The 18,413-nt window shown below is 44.4% G+C and overlaps 1 protein-coding gene across 10 annotated transcripts in view; it reads right to left on the bottom strand.

The window, feature by feature from the left end:
* Nucleotides 1–5,642: 5,642 nt before the first annotated feature.
* Nucleotides 5,643–18,413, bottom strand: part of RREB1 (ras responsive element binding protein 1) — a 135,787-nt gene continuing 123,016 nt past the window's right edge. For all 10 annotated transcript variants that reach the window (XM_079984900.1, XM_079984903.1, XM_079984904.1 and 7 more), the window contains 2 exons: nucleotides 13,874–14,626; nucleotides 5,643–11,645 (listed from right to left, as the gene is read on the bottom strand). In XM_079984900.1, coding sequence (XP_079841026.1) covers nucleotides 11,131–11,645; nucleotides 13,874–14,626 — 1,268 coding nt within the window. In that variant the 3' untranslated portion in view covers nucleotides 5,643–11,130. The remainder of the gene's footprint in view (nucleotides 11,646–13,873; nucleotides 14,627–18,413) is intronic.

Consider the following 18,413-nt stretch of genomic DNA (forward strand, 5'->3'; position numbering starts at 1 on the left):
AGATTGGAGAGGAAATGCTATTTAAAACAAATCCCCATGTGCAAAATGACTCCAGTGCACTGTTCCACAGTGCCTAGCAGCTCCTGTTTGGTAAGAGCAGTTTCTACATGAGCTGCAGGGCAAACCCATCTCTTTGCCTGAGAGAAAAATGTCTAATCTACTTTACAGGATTATTCTAGGGATGAAAACTCTAGTAGTATGTTCCCTTTTGTGCGTTTAGCACAGGGTACATTCTTCCTTAACTAAAAGCAGCTTGGGGGTGGGGTGTGAGGAGAGAATCGGTGTTGGATCGCTTGCACTCTGGACCGTTGCCACCCTTGGCTGATTAAAAAAATGAGCAGGGAGGGGACAGGGAGGAGGTAAATGTCTCCCTGCGAGAGGGGGGTGGTCCATGAAGGAGACAGAGGTCAATCCACTCCTTGGATTTGGAAAATCTAAGTAACTACCGGCCAATTGCCAGTTTCCCCTTCTTGGGCAAGGTTCTTGAACAGGTGGCTACTTCAACTAGGCCTTAACATTAACATTCCATGGCCTTTTAAACGTGTTTGTGGGAGGAAGTTATTGGTTTGTTTTTGTTTTATTATGGGTTTTGTGTTCCCATGTTTTATTTTTATATTGTGAACTGCTCGGCAAACTTTGAATGAAGGGTAGTATAAATTATTATTATTATTATTATTATTATTATTATTATTATTATTACAGTGGTACCTCGGGTTAAGAACTTAATTCGTTCTGGAGATCCGTTCTTAACCTGTAACTGTTCTTAACCTGAGGTACCACTTTAGCTAATGGGGCCTCCCGCTGCCGCCACTGTGCAATTTCTGTTCTCATCCTGAAGCAAAGTTCTTAACCTGAGGTACTATTTCTGGGTTAGCGGAGCCTGTAACCTGAAGCGTCTGTAACCCGAGGTACCACTGTATTATTATTCCCAATTGTGACTTCAGTGTGTGTGTGTGAACCCTTTCATCCCATGGTACACTTTAGGCATGCTGCAACTGGCACACGTTACCATTTGGGTTTCCAGAAATAAAATGGTTTGGTTGTGTTTGGGTGAGGAGCAAATGGAAGGCGAGGACTTGTGGTAGAGGCTGCCCACCAAAATATCACCGTACACATACCAATCCATCCACCAAAGGGGGGGGATGCATGAATGAGCTCACATATCAGGAGTGACAGTGGCTGTATAATGGGTTTATTAGTACAACACACACACACACACACACACACACACACACACACACACACACACATATAGGCTGGCATTTTGATGATGATGTAATGGGAACCCTGCAGGGAAAAAACATGTGCACCTGTGCAACACTGATTCCTACTATGGCGCAATGGGTCTGCCTGTTGCCCAGAAGGTTGGTGTTTCGACTGTGAGCAGGATTCCTGCATTGAAGGGGGTTGGACTAAATGACCCTTAGGATTCCTTCCCACTCTATACAGTTCTGTGATCCCTATCTGGAAGCATTCTAATTAAACCAATTGTTCGTTTTATTTTAAGCACCCACATCTTTATTTTCAGGTGTACAGTTTCCCCAAGGTGTTTGTAAAATGTAGAATAGAGTGGGGGCAATGATGATAGTATTTAATAATGATGTATGCAAATAACAGACTGGACAACAACAACAACAACAACAACAACAACAACAACAACAAAATAAAAACAATAGTCTTCACATGACACTGAAAGGATTTCAGAGACACCCCCAGTTGACCTTCACTGGAGAGTTTCAAAGGCAACACAGCAAGTCATGCTCTGCCTCACCGCAGATGACCCAGGGACCCCCAAATGGGGCTCAGACAAACTTTATAGAATCTGCAGTGCCGTTTTACAAAAACAGATACCTTCCAACATCTCGTAAATGTACCGACTGTCATCAAATTCCGTCGCTGTTGGGATGGGATGGGTGGGGAGCTGCATTAACAATAACTGTTCACTTTCCAATCTGTATGGGCTTGTAAACAACAGTTGCTTGGTTAGCTCTGGCAAGCAATAATCAACCTCACCCCCTAAGGGACCATGCAGAAAAGCCTCCTTAAAATGGGGAGAGTGTTGTGTCATTCCTTTGCAGCCCCTGCTCTTGAACCACCAATGAGTAAGACAGTGGGCAAGTTGGCAGGATTCGGGGGGGGGGGGCGCTACTAACTTTTATGGCTCAGTTTCCAAGGCTGGGTTTCCCACATTTGTCATCAGGTACCAGAAACTAAACAAGAATAATGATGGCCAAATGTTGTTTGCATGCATGTTTTTTTGTTTTGTTTTTTTCAAACTGCCAGCAAGAGACATGCTGGCATCTGTTGGCAATTCTGATGCAAAGCTTCCACCACACACCTGGGTCTTTTTCGGGCTTTTATGCATCCTGAGTGCCACGGCAGGCTGTCAGCTGTTATTTAGCAGCTCACGCTAGCCCTCATTACGAAACCTGGAAGGGGTGCAGGAGCTGAAACTGGAGAGGTTTCAAACAAGAACCAGAAGTGGCTTTGGAAGACGTGCAGAGATATGACGACACCCCACGCTTAATTTTGGGTGGTCTGCATTTCAAAGCTGCACACACAGGAGCCACACACATGCACTCTCCGTGCCTGGTTTATGCATCTGAGCACTCCACACGCCCCGAAAGCAAAGGCAGAGTTATTTCAGTTGCTTGAAAAAAATGGACTAAGGATCGACAGTCTTGAGAGCCACAGAATTAGAACTTGCAACAACAGATGCTTCAAACTCACATTTGCATCTGGCCCTTCCTCAGCTATGCAGTACACTGGGCGACCTGGGGCCAGACAGTGCTTCTCAGCCTAACCTATTTCACAGGGCCATTGTGAGAATAAAACTGGGGAGGCAGAGAATCATGTATGCAAGTTGGGCGAAAGCTGGAATAGACATGAAATAATATCAGAAATTATTCCATTCCTCCGATAAGCAACAGGCATCATGATGTTATGAGTTGTGAAGGGCCGACCACTACATAACCACCATATTCAGTGAAGGGTTAGAAATTGGACAAACTTATAAATTTACAAAGGCTAGGAAATAATATTGGCAATCTCCCTCATGAGGTCGGGCTGGCAATGGCTCACTGGGTCACTGAAGAAACAAAAGGCTGAGAATGGCCTGGTTTGTTGGATAATGGTAAGTCATGGGCGAAGCAGAAGACCCTCTGGCCTAGTAGCTTTTGGGAAAGGGCTACTGATGTCATATCTGCCAAGTGTCCCGGAAAAAGCGGGACATCGTACCGGCCATTTTGGGTGCCACAATCTCTCACTGGGCTCACCGCCTGAAAAACAGCTTTCTTCAGGGCCAAGTTTTGGGGCGCAGGGAAGAGAGTGAGGACCACATGACTTGCCAGAGTGTATGCCCCAGAAGATGTGCATCCCAGTTTTGGGTCTCCAAATTTGGGCAGTATTTGATGTGAACAGTGGAGGGAAATGTCTTCTGCAATGGGCTTGGGAAAGAAGGGTTGCCAGGGTGACCAGGTTGGGATGTTGGAAGCAGACAGGGAGTTGCTGTTTTCAGCAAGTGCTGCTGGGAAGGAAAAGGAAGTGGGCAGAACTCCATACAGGAATTGAAGGGCAGCTGACACAGTGGATGGTTGGCAAAGACTGTGACAGAGACAGGAGATGGGTGAATAGGATGCCTCTGAACCCAACCGAACGCTCTGCATCCCCTCCGTCCAGGTGCAGGTTGCATGTGTGTGTAAATAAATCATATCCCATAAAGACACCACAGTTTCTAATGTGTCTTAATTGCCCCCCAAGGGAACACAGACCCTGGTACGTGCCCCTGGCATCTCACACCGCTCATGGAGATTAGGCTGGTGTGGAACAACATTTAAAACTTGATGCAGGCTCGAAGAGCCTCCCGCACAAATCAAGGCGACGAAAGCTCAAGCTACGCAAACCCACGCAATGTTGGCAAAGCTTTAGAACAGAGGCAGGGAAACGTTTTCAGTCTGAGGGTCAACTTTCCATGGGAAGCATGTCTGTGGTGTGTGCAAGAGGCATTAGTGGGCGGAGCAACAGTATGCTACAAACTGCCTATCCCCTGCCAACCCCCAAAAAAACTAAAGAGGAAAGCAAGAAGCATTGCCACATTTCAAGGACAAACTCTAGTCTGGTGAAGAGGAGGCCTGGTGAGCGTTATGGCCTGGGGAGAATTTAGAAAGCCAATAATTTTACCCCATTTCAATCTGGCTTCAGACCTTCTTTCAGCACCTGAAACTTGGAAGATGTTGGCGGCCCACTTCCTTGAGAAACAGACTCTTCCTGGGCCAAGTTCCACGGTCTCCACATCAATTGCAAAATTATATTTGAGGGCCTTAGGCATCTCAAAAGCCTTGCTATCCACCTCCTCCTCTGCCCTAACTACATCTACACACATTGCAAAATGGGCAGCTTATTTAAAATACTTTTTAAAAATCCCATTCAAGGCAGTTCCCAATAAGAAGAAATTATTAAAAGACACCACAAATCAAACATTAATGCTGCTAGGACTGCCTGTTCTTATTTTCAAATCCTTCTGCACATGGAAACTTGGCCGCTATTCCTCTATTGTGTGTGTCAAAGTTAATTGCCTCCAGGGGGGTTATGAGTGTCCGTGGCCAGTTTTTACAAGGAAGTGTCAGCGTGTGAGAGAATTTAAAAGAAGCCCGATATTCTTCCAGGGTTGCTTGTTCTTATAAGTGTGCCTCCCAGTGGTAAGAGAGAGACATGACCAAGAGCAATTCCTCCCATTTAAGAACTAAGAATCTTTTCCCTTTTGCTATTATTTTTTACTGATTATTAGTCAGGCAAAGGCACTGTTCCTCTAAGTTGGATTTTGGTGGCATAAATTTCAGAGAGGAATGAGGGAAAGTAATTAGGATATTATCTATTCCAATGGCCTAGCAACTAAATAAATGATCAAATAATTCAACAGAGGTGAAACAGCAAGCATGGCCAATTTAAATCACTACTAATAAACATAGTGTTATGTATTGAAGTTCTCACCCTTGCCACCAGGGGTATTGTGTATATAGTTTTCACTCAGGTCCACGTCAGTTAATTTAGGCGGGAAACCCTGGGATATTGTTGTTAGTGTTGACAGCCAGCTGCCTATAAAAGCAGGCCAGCTGAGCTGTTTAGTTCAGTTCAGTTCCAGCTTACTATAAAGAACCACTTGGAGAAATCCCTGTCTCATCTGCTTTGTCAACCCACTACTTAACACAGTGGTACCTCAGGTTAAGTACTTAATTCGTTCCGGAGGTCTGTACTTAACCTGAAACTGTTCTTAACCTGAAGCACCACTTTAGCTAATGGGGACTCCAGCTGCCGCTGTGCCACCGGAGCACGATTTCTGTTCTCATCCTGAAGCAAAGTTCTTAACCTGAAGCACTATTTCTAGGTTAACGGAGTCCGTAACCTGACGCGTATGTAACCCGAAGTACCACTGTACATAGTGTTTTGGCAACTTAACTTTTTTTTATAATGACATAATGCTTTCATGGGCTAAAGCCTACTTTATTAGATGTACTCTAGCCCATTAAAGTTTACACCATTACAAAAGTTGCTAGCCTTTAAAAGTGCCACACAGAATACTGCTGTTGATTTTGATGTAACACTGCAGCTTCACCGGAAATTAGTAGTGAAACACACATACGGTATTTATGTTTGGGAGAAAATTTACTTAGCTGCAGTTGGCAGGACAGAAAGAAATGTGAACTATCCCTCAGCACATGCTTCATTTAGAAATGTCACATGCAACACACTGGATTAAAATATAATCACATACAACACCCCCCCAAAAGAATTAATGCATATTTTGCAACCTCCAAGGTTGTTGTTGTTTTTTTAAATATAACATTTTATTGCGAAGATTGTTTGATACAGAACAGCAATTACTTTCATCATGTTGAATTTGGAAGTAACATACAACTGAATGAGAAGAGGAATAGAAACAACCAAACAAAACGCGTGATTCTCTGTTCATGTGGCATAAACCAGTCTTGTACATAACTTGTAGCAGCAGTTTTTTTTAAGAAGTTCCCTTTAGAAAAAAAATAATATTATATATATCTGCATGTGGATTCTACACACTAATTGTTGTTTCCTTGCACAGGCTGAAAGTTTAACGATTGAACTTCCTTCTCGAGGGGACAAGGGGGGAGGGACAAAAAAGACAGCCCACGCCCCATCCTCTTATCTCTAGCGAAACTTGACTCAACCAGCCCAGGGACAGTGCAAGGGGGAGAACCTGCAATGGATACGTTGGCTCCTCAAAACTATTATGATGCTAAAAGAAACAAGGCAAGGATTTACCACAACACCTCAGTGTATAGACCTTATTTCCTTTCCAGGACCTTTTCCCTTAATCGCTTCGAGGGGCTAGAACAAGGATGACGAACCTGACGCCCCCTCAAAATCTTCCTGGATTCCAGCTTGCATCAGCACCACTCAGCATGGCCAACTGCCAGGTAGAATGGGAGATGAAGACCAAACACACCTGGGAGGGCTGCAGGTTCCCCACGCTGCACTAGTGGATCTACTCCAAGTGTCCTGCTCTGTCCTCACAAATCATCTCACCACAGTTTCATGATCCAACCAACACAGGGGGTAGCAACACAGAGACTCATCATGGGACATGGAGGTAACTCCAGTGTCTGCTCTAGGGTGATGGGAGAATTGGGGGTTTGGGTGCTAGAAGATAAAAGACTCTTATAAATCATTGCGAAGCTGGAATTAAATCAGCAGAAGAGCTAGCTCCAGATGAACTTTGTCAGCCTTCCCCAATCTGGTGCCCTCCAGAGGTTTTGGACTAGAATTTCCACCAGCCCTGACCATTGGTCATGCTGGCTGGGGCAGGTGGAGGCTGCCATCCAAAGAATCTTGAGGTTGCCAGACAAGGGAAAGCCTGAGCTATGCCATTACAGCTGCAAACATCAACTGCCTCTTTTAAACCTTGTTTCCGTTCTTCCGTATGTATTGCTTTCACAGTCAGGTGCTTATTGTAGTGATTTGAATTTTCAGAATTTGCTCCATTGCAAATCCAACAAGAGAATTTCAGAAAGGGGTGGAGGGGACATGTTGTTTTAAAAAGCCCTGAGAGAAGAGGAGGTGGGGAGGGAATCAAAAAAACAAAACAAAAAAGAAAGATGTAGAGACGAATTTAGCTGAACATGCAAAACTAAGCCTAAGATTCACCCATAGTTTAAACACGTTATAAATTTCACAGTTTAATATAGGGGGGGGGGGGTTGTGAGTGTGAGGAGGGTGGAGGGGGAGGCAATCAACAAAAGGGGGAGGGAAACAAGAACAGAGGGGTTTTCTTCCTCCATCAAACGCGACTAATAAAAACATCAATAAAATGTGGCAAGATTTTATAATCTACTAGGATATAGATAAAGGCTAAATAAAGCTTTAAATCAATAGTGATTATTGCTAGCAGATGTCCCGGCAGGGTGCGGGGAAAATATTTGCCACATTATTCCTGCAGCATAGTTTAGTTCACGTCTGTCAAACCTGTGCCCGCCCACCCCCAAAATACAGAAACCATGTGAATTGGCCTGCGAAGAGACTTGGCATGTCCGTGGAATGACCCACACAGTCTGGGGTGGGATGGGAGCAGTTTTTGACAGTCCTGGTTTAGTTAATGGCTTCTCCCCCACAGTATTGCGCAGTTTAATGTGGAGAGCTGCAAATTTATATATATATATATATATTTTAAAAACCAGCCCAAGAACAAAAATACCCCCAAATAATAATTATAATATAATAATAATATAATAGCAATTAAAAATTAAGGGATGCATTAAATTGGCTTTGATGAAAAGACTCATTTAACAGAGGGATTTTGTAAAAAGAATCATTGGTACTGATTTTCTACTAATCTGGAGGAATGGTTTCAAAACATTTTTTTAAAAAAAACCCTCAATGACAACAAAACCTTATCTATACCTCAACACCTTTCCCCTTGCTTCTTATTATATATTTACTATTTTCAGCTCAGAATGATTTCTACCCTCTTCCTGTGCAGTCTGATTCGAAGTGCTAAGAAGCAGCAGACATTCAAAAGATAATCGGTGTCGGGTTTTGTCCTTCCAATTGCCAAACTGAATACCGGGGTGCGGCTGTGCAAGATCACTTGAGGTACGGAGCCTCACTGAGGGCAGGAGAGGTTAGCAGTGTGAAGAAAAAGAAGAAGAAAAAGAGGCCCAGGGTAGTAAAACAGCAGGGGCTCCAGAAACGCTTCACTTCCCTCTTACCCCAGAAGACTAAGGGGCAAGTCTGGTACCCAACTAATTCTACTCTTAAGACACATTGAAATTAATGGGACTGAAGTTAGCCATGACTAACTGAAGTCCACCGATTTCAGTGGGTCTCATTTGAGTGCGACTTAGTTGGATACCATCCAGAGCATCCTTTCCCAAACTTGGGTCTCTAGCTGTTTTGGGACTACAATTCCCATCATCCTTGACCACCGGTCCTGCTAACTAGGCATGATGGGATTTGTAGTCCAACAGCAGCTGGAGAGATCCAAATTTGGGAAACCCTGATCCAGAGCTTTCTGCACAATGCCCAGCTACTGCGGCAGAATGCTTATCCACAAGTCAATCTGAACAAGAATACTTGGGTCTAATCTGGTGAACAGTCTGCTGCAGACTACAGGTAAAACCCAGCAGAGCCCATCCTACAGAAGTTGGTTCTGTTCCGTTTTCAGTTCTGAAGGTTCGCACACCTACAGTTCCATTGCCCACTTCCAAAGGCTCCATTCTTACAGGAGAGATGGGAAGTCAAAGTACTGGACTCACAGCCAATGGAACTGAGGGACGAGCCCAATGTTACTTCCCAACATTTTAAAAAAGGAAGCTACAGAATCGGTGAAACCATCCAAAGATGTGTGTTTCCATCAAGCTGGAAAGGTTGAATATAGAGCATGACACACAGACCTCGGAAAACTCATGAAATGTATCTGTGAGAGCCATTCTGCAGAGCCTGGTGGCAGCAACGTGACCGAGAGGCACAATTTAAATCCAACTCTGTGTCTGTATCTTTAAATGCAAATGAAGGAATGTAACAATGCAGATAATCTTGATCATGTGATTCAAGAGAAGGAAGTTCAAACTAATGGATTGTTTTTCTCCCTCTAAATAAATAGGTTCAGGGTGAAAATAAAGCTTACATCCCAGCATGCCAGCTTAACTGGTCTGCAGGTCACAGTCCTAATGTGGTTGACTTGCAATGGCTCCTGCTGCCAGCAACAGGATATGCAGTCTAATCCTGGCTCCCAACTTCATGGAAAATTTTGGAAAGGACATTTATTTTGTCAATCCCTAGTTTTATCGCCGGTAAGTATTTTCTTTATTTTGCTTTAAAGCACAGTAAGGTAGCGGCATCATTTAAGGCTTGCAATTTTCTTTTCTACATTTAATCTGGAAGACTGAATCATCGTGCTCATTAAAAAAAATTGATAACACAACTATTGCAGTTTCGAACATCAACTTCACAGAATCCTGCAGTGCCTTCCTCATGCAATTTGGAGGACCTCCTTGCCCCTCGCATTTCTCTCCGCGCCAGCCTGCTGCTAATTCCATCAATATCCTTCTCCTTTTCACTAACTCGCAACGAACTGTTCACCCATGAAATGCCCCCTGCCCACACCCCGTGCAGTTTCAACAAAGGCTTAGGCCTTGTCAATGCAACCAACTTGGATAAACTGAATACACAGCGGGAAGGAGGGAGTGGGATGGCAGCAGTGCTCAGATGACCATGTGAACAACCCTACAGTCATGCCACCTGGGTGCATGTGGACTTGTCCCTACAACCAGGGATCCTGCAATTGAAAAATAAAATGACACACACACACACACGTACAATGTGTATGCGCATAGGGCACAAGTGGTCGTTTCCCCCCCTTACAATCCCACTCTCTCCCTCCTTGCAACACTCGTTCAGTCTATCTGCTCTGGTTGTGTGAACGGGGCTTGAGTGGGCCTACACTTGATTCTCTAGATCAGAGGACTCTGTGTAAATACAGTAGAAGAGTTGCAATCCCGACGGGGAGAGTCGGGGAGAGATTAGATCACAAACATTTAAGCAGGCAATCCAAACTGCGTTGTAGATTTCCGTGGGCAAATATTGCCCATTGGTTTCTGCTGAACGCAGAGATTAGCAAACTGACAAAAAAATTTTTTTTTATAAAATATTAAAATAACAATAATATATTGAAGCACAAATCAAACATATATATATAACAAGTGGGTGCATAATTTCCATAGGTTTTTTTTTTTCTTTTTAAAGTTCGCTATGCAACTCTTTCTGTAGAGTCTTTAAGTCCACAAGGGCCAGAAAGAGCCTTTTACAAAAGGACAGTAGCTAGGACATCATCATCATCGCGAATGTGGAAGGGAAGAGGCAGAGAAGCAGAAGTCAGTGAGGTTGAACATTTTGCTTTTCCTGGTTTTTGGCTTGGACCAAGTTTAATCAACCATGTTTACACCTGGAACTGGTTTTAACTCTCCCCCTGCCCCCCCCCCCCCCGTGTGGCAAGTACAAAAAGAAAAGTAGCAAATCAAGAATAGGAAAACAAAATCAACACCTTATTTCTAGTTCCTCTGTTGGGGGTTTCTCAAAATCTTCTTCCAGTTATCGGCTGCAAGTTTCCAAGGGCTTCCTTGCCCCAGTGACTCCTTGTTTCCAGCTCAGAGAACACACAAAAGCGGCTATCACAGATATACAGTAACAAGCTCACACACCCCAATACAAAAGGAAACATTAATGCTCAAATGAAAAAGGTCCTCTCCAAATAATTGTCATTAATATTTTTTTTAAATCATCTTTTTGTTTGCGTGTGTTGTTTTTTTTTTAAAAAAACCTATGATACCAAAAGACCTAATAAAGTAGTAAGGCACTCAAATCAGTATATAACTGTAGTCTTTTGCATTTTTTTTATACTGAAAGACTTATGGCACTGAATCCAGACTGCCATCTTCCGACTCCCACCAATTCCCCAGCCCTCAAGCCCATTCCTGCATAACTGACAGCAGGCCAATTCAGCATCTCAAAAAAGAAAAAGAAAAAAAGCTTGCATTGTCAACTTTATTCCGTGTACGCTGGGTCAGTTCGCTGGGGGTGCGGCTGATGATTCTGCAGCCGTCATTCGACTCCCAAGAGCTGAGGTGCACTCTCTGCAGAGGCGAGAATGTGACTCATGGAAGATTTTTTGTTGTGAATCTCCAGCAAGTCCTGGATGAAGCCAGACGGGCTCCCGCGATCACCTTTCCCTCGGGACTCTGTTTGCTTCTGGGCGTTCTTGCTGGACTCTGCAGGACATGAGCCTGCCGTCCGATTCCCACTGGTGGGTTTGTCTTCTTTGCAAATGGCCTCCTTTGTGGCGTTGACAAGGCTTTCCTTGCGGCTCCTGGTGACTGGGGAATGGCTTCCGAACCCAGCAAGCGAGTCGTACTCGTTTTCCGAGATGGGGTTGGTGCTGCTGTGGAGAGACTCGTTTTCGCTTTCTTCCTCGCCCCGAGAGTGGCCGTCCTCTCGGTCGCTCTCCTTCTCGTGGTTCTTAGCACTCTTTACTTTCTGATGGATACGCTGGTGGCGAACCAAGCTGTGCTTCAGAGTAAAGGTCCGTTCGCAGGTTTGACATTTGTAAGGTCGCTCCCCTAGGATAAAATCAAGACAGAAAAGTTTACAAACTCCTTCCTTCCTTCCAGGGTTGGAATGCAGTCTGCCACATAACACAAACCTATTTTGCAGAAGCTGGCAGAAGGCAAGTGATTGTGCTGTAAAGGTAAAGGGACCCCTGACCATTAGGTCCAGTCGTGGCCGACTCTGGGGTTGCGGTGCTCATCTCGCTTTACTGGCTAAGGGAGCCGGCGTACAGCTTCCAGGTCATGTGGCCAGCATGACTAAGCCGCTTCTGGCGAACCAGAGCAGTGCACGGAAACGCCGTTTACCTTCCCGCCGGAGTGGTACCTATTTATCTACTTGCACTTTGACATGCTTTCGAACTGCTATGTTGGCAGGAGATTGTGCCATATAGGAATGCAAATTTAGGTTTCTTAGAATATTGCCCCTCATAAAACGGCAACCCTGCATTTTTCATCTGACAAGACCATGAAAACATCAGCGATATCGTGACCTTTGATTTCCCACCATGGAAGAGGTGATTCTGCCAGGATGGAAGCTCATGTTGGTTTCACTAAGAACTGATCATGTTTATTGTCACGGAAAAGGGACACCGGATTTCAATGAGATCAGGGATGGGGAGCCTGTGGTCCTCCAGTTGTTGTTGATGGCAACTCTCATCATCCCTGATCTCTGAGCCATATAAACTTGCACTGATGGGAGTTGGGAACCCATCATCTGGAGGGAGGCAGGTTCCCCTTCTAACCACTCACAGCAAACTAAAAGCAGGAGCTTTTACAGCAAAACAAGAAACTCTATGGACCATAGTCTGAATGTACTCCATGTTTTCATTTGCTTGCTTAACCCCTGACTCTTGGGAGTAAAACCTGGCAAAACCAGTTACTTTTCTGAAGATCTGTGCGTCTGCACTTTATTTTCATACTTCATTGGCTCCCAGTACATTTCCGAGCACAATTCAAAGTGTTGGTGCTGACCTTTAAAGCCCTAAACGGCCTCGGTGCATTATACCTGAAGGAGCGTCTCCTCCCCCATCATCCAGCCTGGACACTGAAGTCCAGCGCCGAGGGCCTTGCTGCAAGAAGTGAGGTTACAGGGAACCAGGCAGAGGGCCTTTTCGGTAGTGGCGCCTGCCCTGTGGAACGCCCTCCCAGCAGATGTCAAGGCAATACACAACTATTTTACTTTTAAAAGACAACTGAAGGCAGCCCTGTTTAGGGAAGTTTTTAATGTCTGATGCTGTATTGTTTTTAATATTCAGTTGGAAGCTGCCCAGAGTGGCTGGGGAAACTCAGCCAGATGGGCGGGGTATAAATAATAAATTATTATTATAATATTATTGTTGTTGTTGTTGTTGTTAGTCTCTCTACAACCATAGTTAAGTGCCCCAAAAAGATTATTTCCAAGGGGGCTTTGACTTTGCAAATAGATAGCTAGAGAGATGCTCTTAGCAAGAATTAGGCCAAAATAGTTTGACATGCTGCATGCAACGTGAGCGATTTACGAGGTGTTCATTCTTCACGTTTCAGCTAGTGTGCTTTCTGCAGAAATTTCGTGAAATGCCTCCAGCAGCAGTGACAAAGCACTTTCCCTCTGCAGTGTAAACAGGCTTCCTTCTCTTTCAGGGAAAAACACACACCAAATTTTCACTTATTTTCCAATTGGCATAATACAGCCCTAGGAACACGAAAAACAGCCCAACAGCTCATGAATCAGCACTTCCTTTTCAACCTTCAGCCGAAGAGCAAATAAAGTAATGCACAGGGAGAATGAACTGAGTTCTATTTCCTGATGGCTGTGCTTTGCTATAACAAGACTGGTTAATTTATTTTATTTTTTCATTTTTTAAAAAAGGAAGGGAAGGCCAGGGAAAAACAGTTTTTAAAAAAAAACTACAGCAAAAAATTAAAAGTGGGTAACGTGCTGCAGCTAAAGGATTCTGGATATTATAAGGGTTGAAGAGAGCACAAGAATACCTCTTTGAAAAGAAACATAGTAAGCACTCTAGCCGTATGTACAAGGTGGGAGATGCAAGGCTGTTTTCCCTCCTCTGCCTATTGCTTGTCTACAGAAATAGGCAAGTCAAACCTTCCTGGTTGAGGATCATCTAAACTGGTGGCAGCTCCCTAGGTTTTCAGACAGGGGAGATGCTGGGAACGAACCTAGGAGCTGCTTCACACAGTACTCGGGCACCAGGCTACAGCCTTTCCTCACAGTCATACTGTTGTGAATAATACCCTCTTACCTGTATGGGACCTCATGTGCCTCGTCAAGTCTTGCAGAGACCAAAATCGCTTGTTGCACACTGTGCAGACTTTCTTCCTCTTGTCTGCCTTTGACTCGCTCTTAGTCCCGCCGTTCGCTTTTGGCTTCCTGTCGTCGTCGCTCTTCTCCGAAGACTTCCGCTCCATGCTCTCCCCCTCGGAGATGCTCTCGCTTTCCTCGTTCTCCTTCCCCGTGGCCTCACCGTCCATGGGAGACTCTGCTGCCTTTAGGTCTCCTGTGGGCTCTTCCTGCTCAGGAGAAGACTCCTCCTGAGCCATAGGAACTTGGCCTCCGCCTTGGACGCTCTTGCTTTCGTCCTCGCTGCTCTTTTCGTCCTTCCTGTCATCGCGCTCGTGAGCCTTTTTGTGCCGGCTGAGAGTGCCCGCGAACTTGAAGGACTTCCCGCAAATGTCACAGGTATGCTTCTTTTCTGCCTGAATGCCGCTACCAGTGCTCTGGTCGCTCTCAGCCAGCTTGAAGTCCATGAGCTTGCTAGCAAAATTGAGGTCAAGGCTCCTGTTACTGGCAGAGTCTTCTTCTGGCCCCTCTTCGTCCTCGCTGAGTTTCTCTTGTGCATCTTCTTCCCCTTGAGATGTGTCCATCTTCTCCTCCTCTTTGGGACTGCGCTCAGGGTCTGGAAGCTCAGCGGCCTCCTCTAGGTGGTTTCTTTCACCAGAGGTCAAGTCTAACGCTTCACTTCCCACACTTGCATTCTCCAGATCCGATTGGCTGTCTGCAAGAGAAAACAAGAGAAACATTGAAGTTCCTCAGCAATCAAAAGCACCAGGAATCATCACACACACATAACGTTTCACTTCACAGCCACCCACGCATAAATTTGTTTTGAGTCAGGGTCCAACACATTCCTGGTCAAGGATAACATCAGAAGGCATGATTGGATGTGTGTTTTTCACCAACTTAAGAGCTATTATTCTTGGACCTCCAAGTCAAATCAATAGTGTTACAGCCAACCTTGGTGCAAAACACTTTAGCCCAACTCACACGCCCAACAGTAGCATGTCAGTGCCTGGCATAGCACCCCTGAGCATCTGTTCCATGTGATTAACTGTTTGGGTACAGCTGACAGCTGAACAAAGCCAGCATGAAGACACAGAAACTTGTATCTGCACAAGATTTGGTGCGTACAACAACAAGGATCGCCACATTTTGTTTTCCAACTAAGAAAAAACAAACTGCATGTTTTTACTTTTGGCGAGTTGGCAATTTTATTTTAAAAGGCATGTGCTTAGATGGACAAAGCCTAAAAATGTAAGAAAAATTAAAGACAGATCTACCTGTTAACAAAATGCACTCACCCTGATCTAACATGAGGGAAGGGATATCTATCCTGTGTACAGTGGTACCTCGGGTTACGAATTTAATTTGTTCCGGAGGTCCGTTCTTAACCCGAAACCGTTCTTAACCTGAGGCGCTAACCCAAAGTGTTTGTAACCCGAGGTACCACTGTATATGATTCCTCCATGCCTGACCTGAGAGCAGGGCAGGGCATGACGGTGTTCAGTACCCCTGATGGGGTATCTATTTGGGAGGGGACACAGAGGGCCCCATCCTTCTGTTGAGTAGATCTTGACATATTGTTAAAAGCTTTAAAGCTGTGGAAACGAGATCCCTTCAGCATTTTCCTGTCCTTCTATTGGATCAGGGCAACCATTTTAAAACTGTTGCCCCTTTGCTGCCAATGAATGGCCTTTCCATTTCTCCTCTTTCTTTCATGAAGAGCCAAAGCAGTAGATGAACACCATATCTTTAGTTCTTAAGAACTAAATGCAAAATTGGTGGCTCGCTTTGAGCCTGCTGAAGTTCTGGAGAAATCAAAAGCTTGCTCGCTTTTGTGACATTTTGGTTGGCACTAATATAGGTTTTGCTCGACCTTGGATTTTGGGCTACTACTGTTTTTTAACAGACCAACACAGCATCCTTTAGTTTTTTTATTACATCTATTGATATATTGGCCTGAGTAAACTCAATCACCTTGTATGGTTAGCACGCATCTGAGTTTTTAAGAAGGCCTTCTACACATGACAAGCACAAGAAAGCTAAAAAGCTACAGATTACAAGTCTAAGCCTTCAACTCATGAATGCTTAACAGCTGCTGAGTAACTATGGGGGATTTACAAACTCTTGATAAAAAGAAATGTTTAGGTTCCTTTCATGCTGATACACAGAGCACGTATTTATGAACGAGAACCTCAAAACCTAAGATAGGGAGGGTCCTTGGAAAAGAAGATGACTTTCAAGGCCGAGACGGACAGAAATCAACAAGCTATAGATGTTTTAAAGCAGACTGGTGATAAGATGTTGGGTTTAATGGGAGAAAATGAGGATAGTTGGACTGGTGCAGAGGTCACGTGGAAACGCACAAAGACCACAATGCACACATTTGTGAGCTAACTGTTTTTAGCGGTAGGAATGTTCAGCGTTTTGAGACAAAATGGCAAACATAGCTAATCCCCAGGAACAAAACAGAGAAGATGGTTATGAATATAACCATATTCATCACAGCAGATCGGCAACAGCTTCATCACAACATTCCTGTAATTCAGAATTTATCAAAGCAGTTAGGTTACAGCTCAAGAGACGGCATTATGAGCCCAAGAACCCACAGCACAGAATGGAAGGCAGGGAAGTCCCCAAGAGCCAATTCAGTCTGTGAAACAACCAAATCAGCAATACTTGATCACATGAACTATTAAGTGGCTTTCAGTGGGAGAGAATATTTTAACCCTATCCTTCCTTTATAGAAAGAGGAATCATCACTTACCACGTTACATACAAACGCACACACACAGTAGAAAACAACAATTAACACACACCCCCAACAAAATCAAAAGCACAATAATTTTTTAACTGTCTCTGGCGGCAAATATCCTGGAATCTCCCCTTGAAATCACAAGTTTGCATTCTGCCTTTCTAGCAAAGTATTTGCTAGCATTTCTCATTTTTTCTTACAACCACAGCAGCTTCCTAGTTCCCCTTTTACCGACTCCTCCTTTAATCAGCATCCATACAGCTAAGTAGTTTAAGCTCAAGAAAAGCAAAATGCAGCACATCCACCCACACCAAGAACCTCCTGCAGGGACAACCACATTTTGACCATTGTCATAGCATGGGGGGAAATCCAGAAATTTGGTTGCTTCAGGTAGCAGAACCAACAGGATGCAGTGGCTACAATCCTGAGTTTGGACATGAGAATCACCATTAGAATCATAGAACTGTAGAGCTGGGATTTTCTAGTCCAACCCTGGGGTTTTCTAGTCCAACCCCCTTACAATGATGCTCAAATGGTGGTCTTGCGTGAATTATTCACCCTAAGGCAGGGATCAGGAACCTGCTCCCATCAGCCCCTGCAGGCATAGCCAATGGATTATGAAGTTGTTGTAGTCCAACAAGATCATGAGATCATGAGGACCAAAAGTTTCCCATTCCTGCACCATGGGATAACCTACCCTACAAGGTTGTTGCAAGGATAAAATGGTGTTCTGAGTGGGTATTTAATATCATTTTCAGATACTAGAATGTGGGAATTATTCCAGTCGGATTATCTTTTGTGTGTTCCAAGCTTAGTTTCAGGAGCAACCAACTAATGACCACGTGAACTAATTGGGGTTAGGAAATAGGATGGTGAGCTATGTGTGGTATTTGGAAGCTGCCTTGTCTCTTGAAAATTAGGTGGTATGCCAGTTTTAAAAATAAACCTGCAACTAGACTCCCTATTCTTGGAAGTTGCCCACCTTTTAGTATTCACTTAGCACATTCTGTTGACTTTCCTTGAAAGAGAGGACCTATTTAGCAATATATATTGCTCTGCTTTCCTTTGGACCACAGCCGCAAGTCCAAGAGGGAGGTCTTGCCTGGGCAGCCCAGGATTTCCATACACACTGCCCAGGCTTGAGTCCTGGGGAGGTCACTTTGGTGCTGCTAACACAACAGTTTGACTTTACCCCTGGAAGTGCACTCCATTGCCTCTCAAGACAGATGGATGGCAACAACAACAGCAGGACCTATTTTAGCGTGCGCACACTCCCAAAATAAAAACCGTTAATGTTTCACTAAAAAATACATGGCTGTTGCATGTATTGTCCCTATAAGCCTATTTAAGGGTGGCAAAACACTTCTGGCTTTTGTGAAAGAACTAGGAAGCAAAGTGTGAACAGTGCATTCTTGTCATGGCTAAAGGAGGAACTCTTTACAGGGTGGGGCAGAAACTGGAATTCACTACTTAAAACCTTGAAATCTAAAAGACTAACTGGGTGGAGCCTCTGAGGTATTAAAAAAACCCTCAAAACAGGTCTAACTGAAATGCCTACATATGAATGCGAGAGATAAAGGACTATATCATTTGCATAACGGACAGTTATGCAACGCAAGCATGCCAGCTTCCAGGGATTTCAGTTATAAGCTACTGTTCTGGGTCCTCTGAAGGACTCGTTTTTCATTCTTTCAGTCACGTACCGGGGCGGTAGCAGCAGCAGTGGGGAGGACCAGAAAAGGCCGAAGTT

The sequence above is a fragment of the Podarcis cretensis genome, assembly GCF_951804945.1.
Source record: "Podarcis cretensis genome assembly, chromosome: 7".
Lineage (NCBI taxonomy): Eukaryota > Metazoa > Chordata > Lepidosauria > Squamata > Lacertidae > Podarcis > Podarcis cretensis.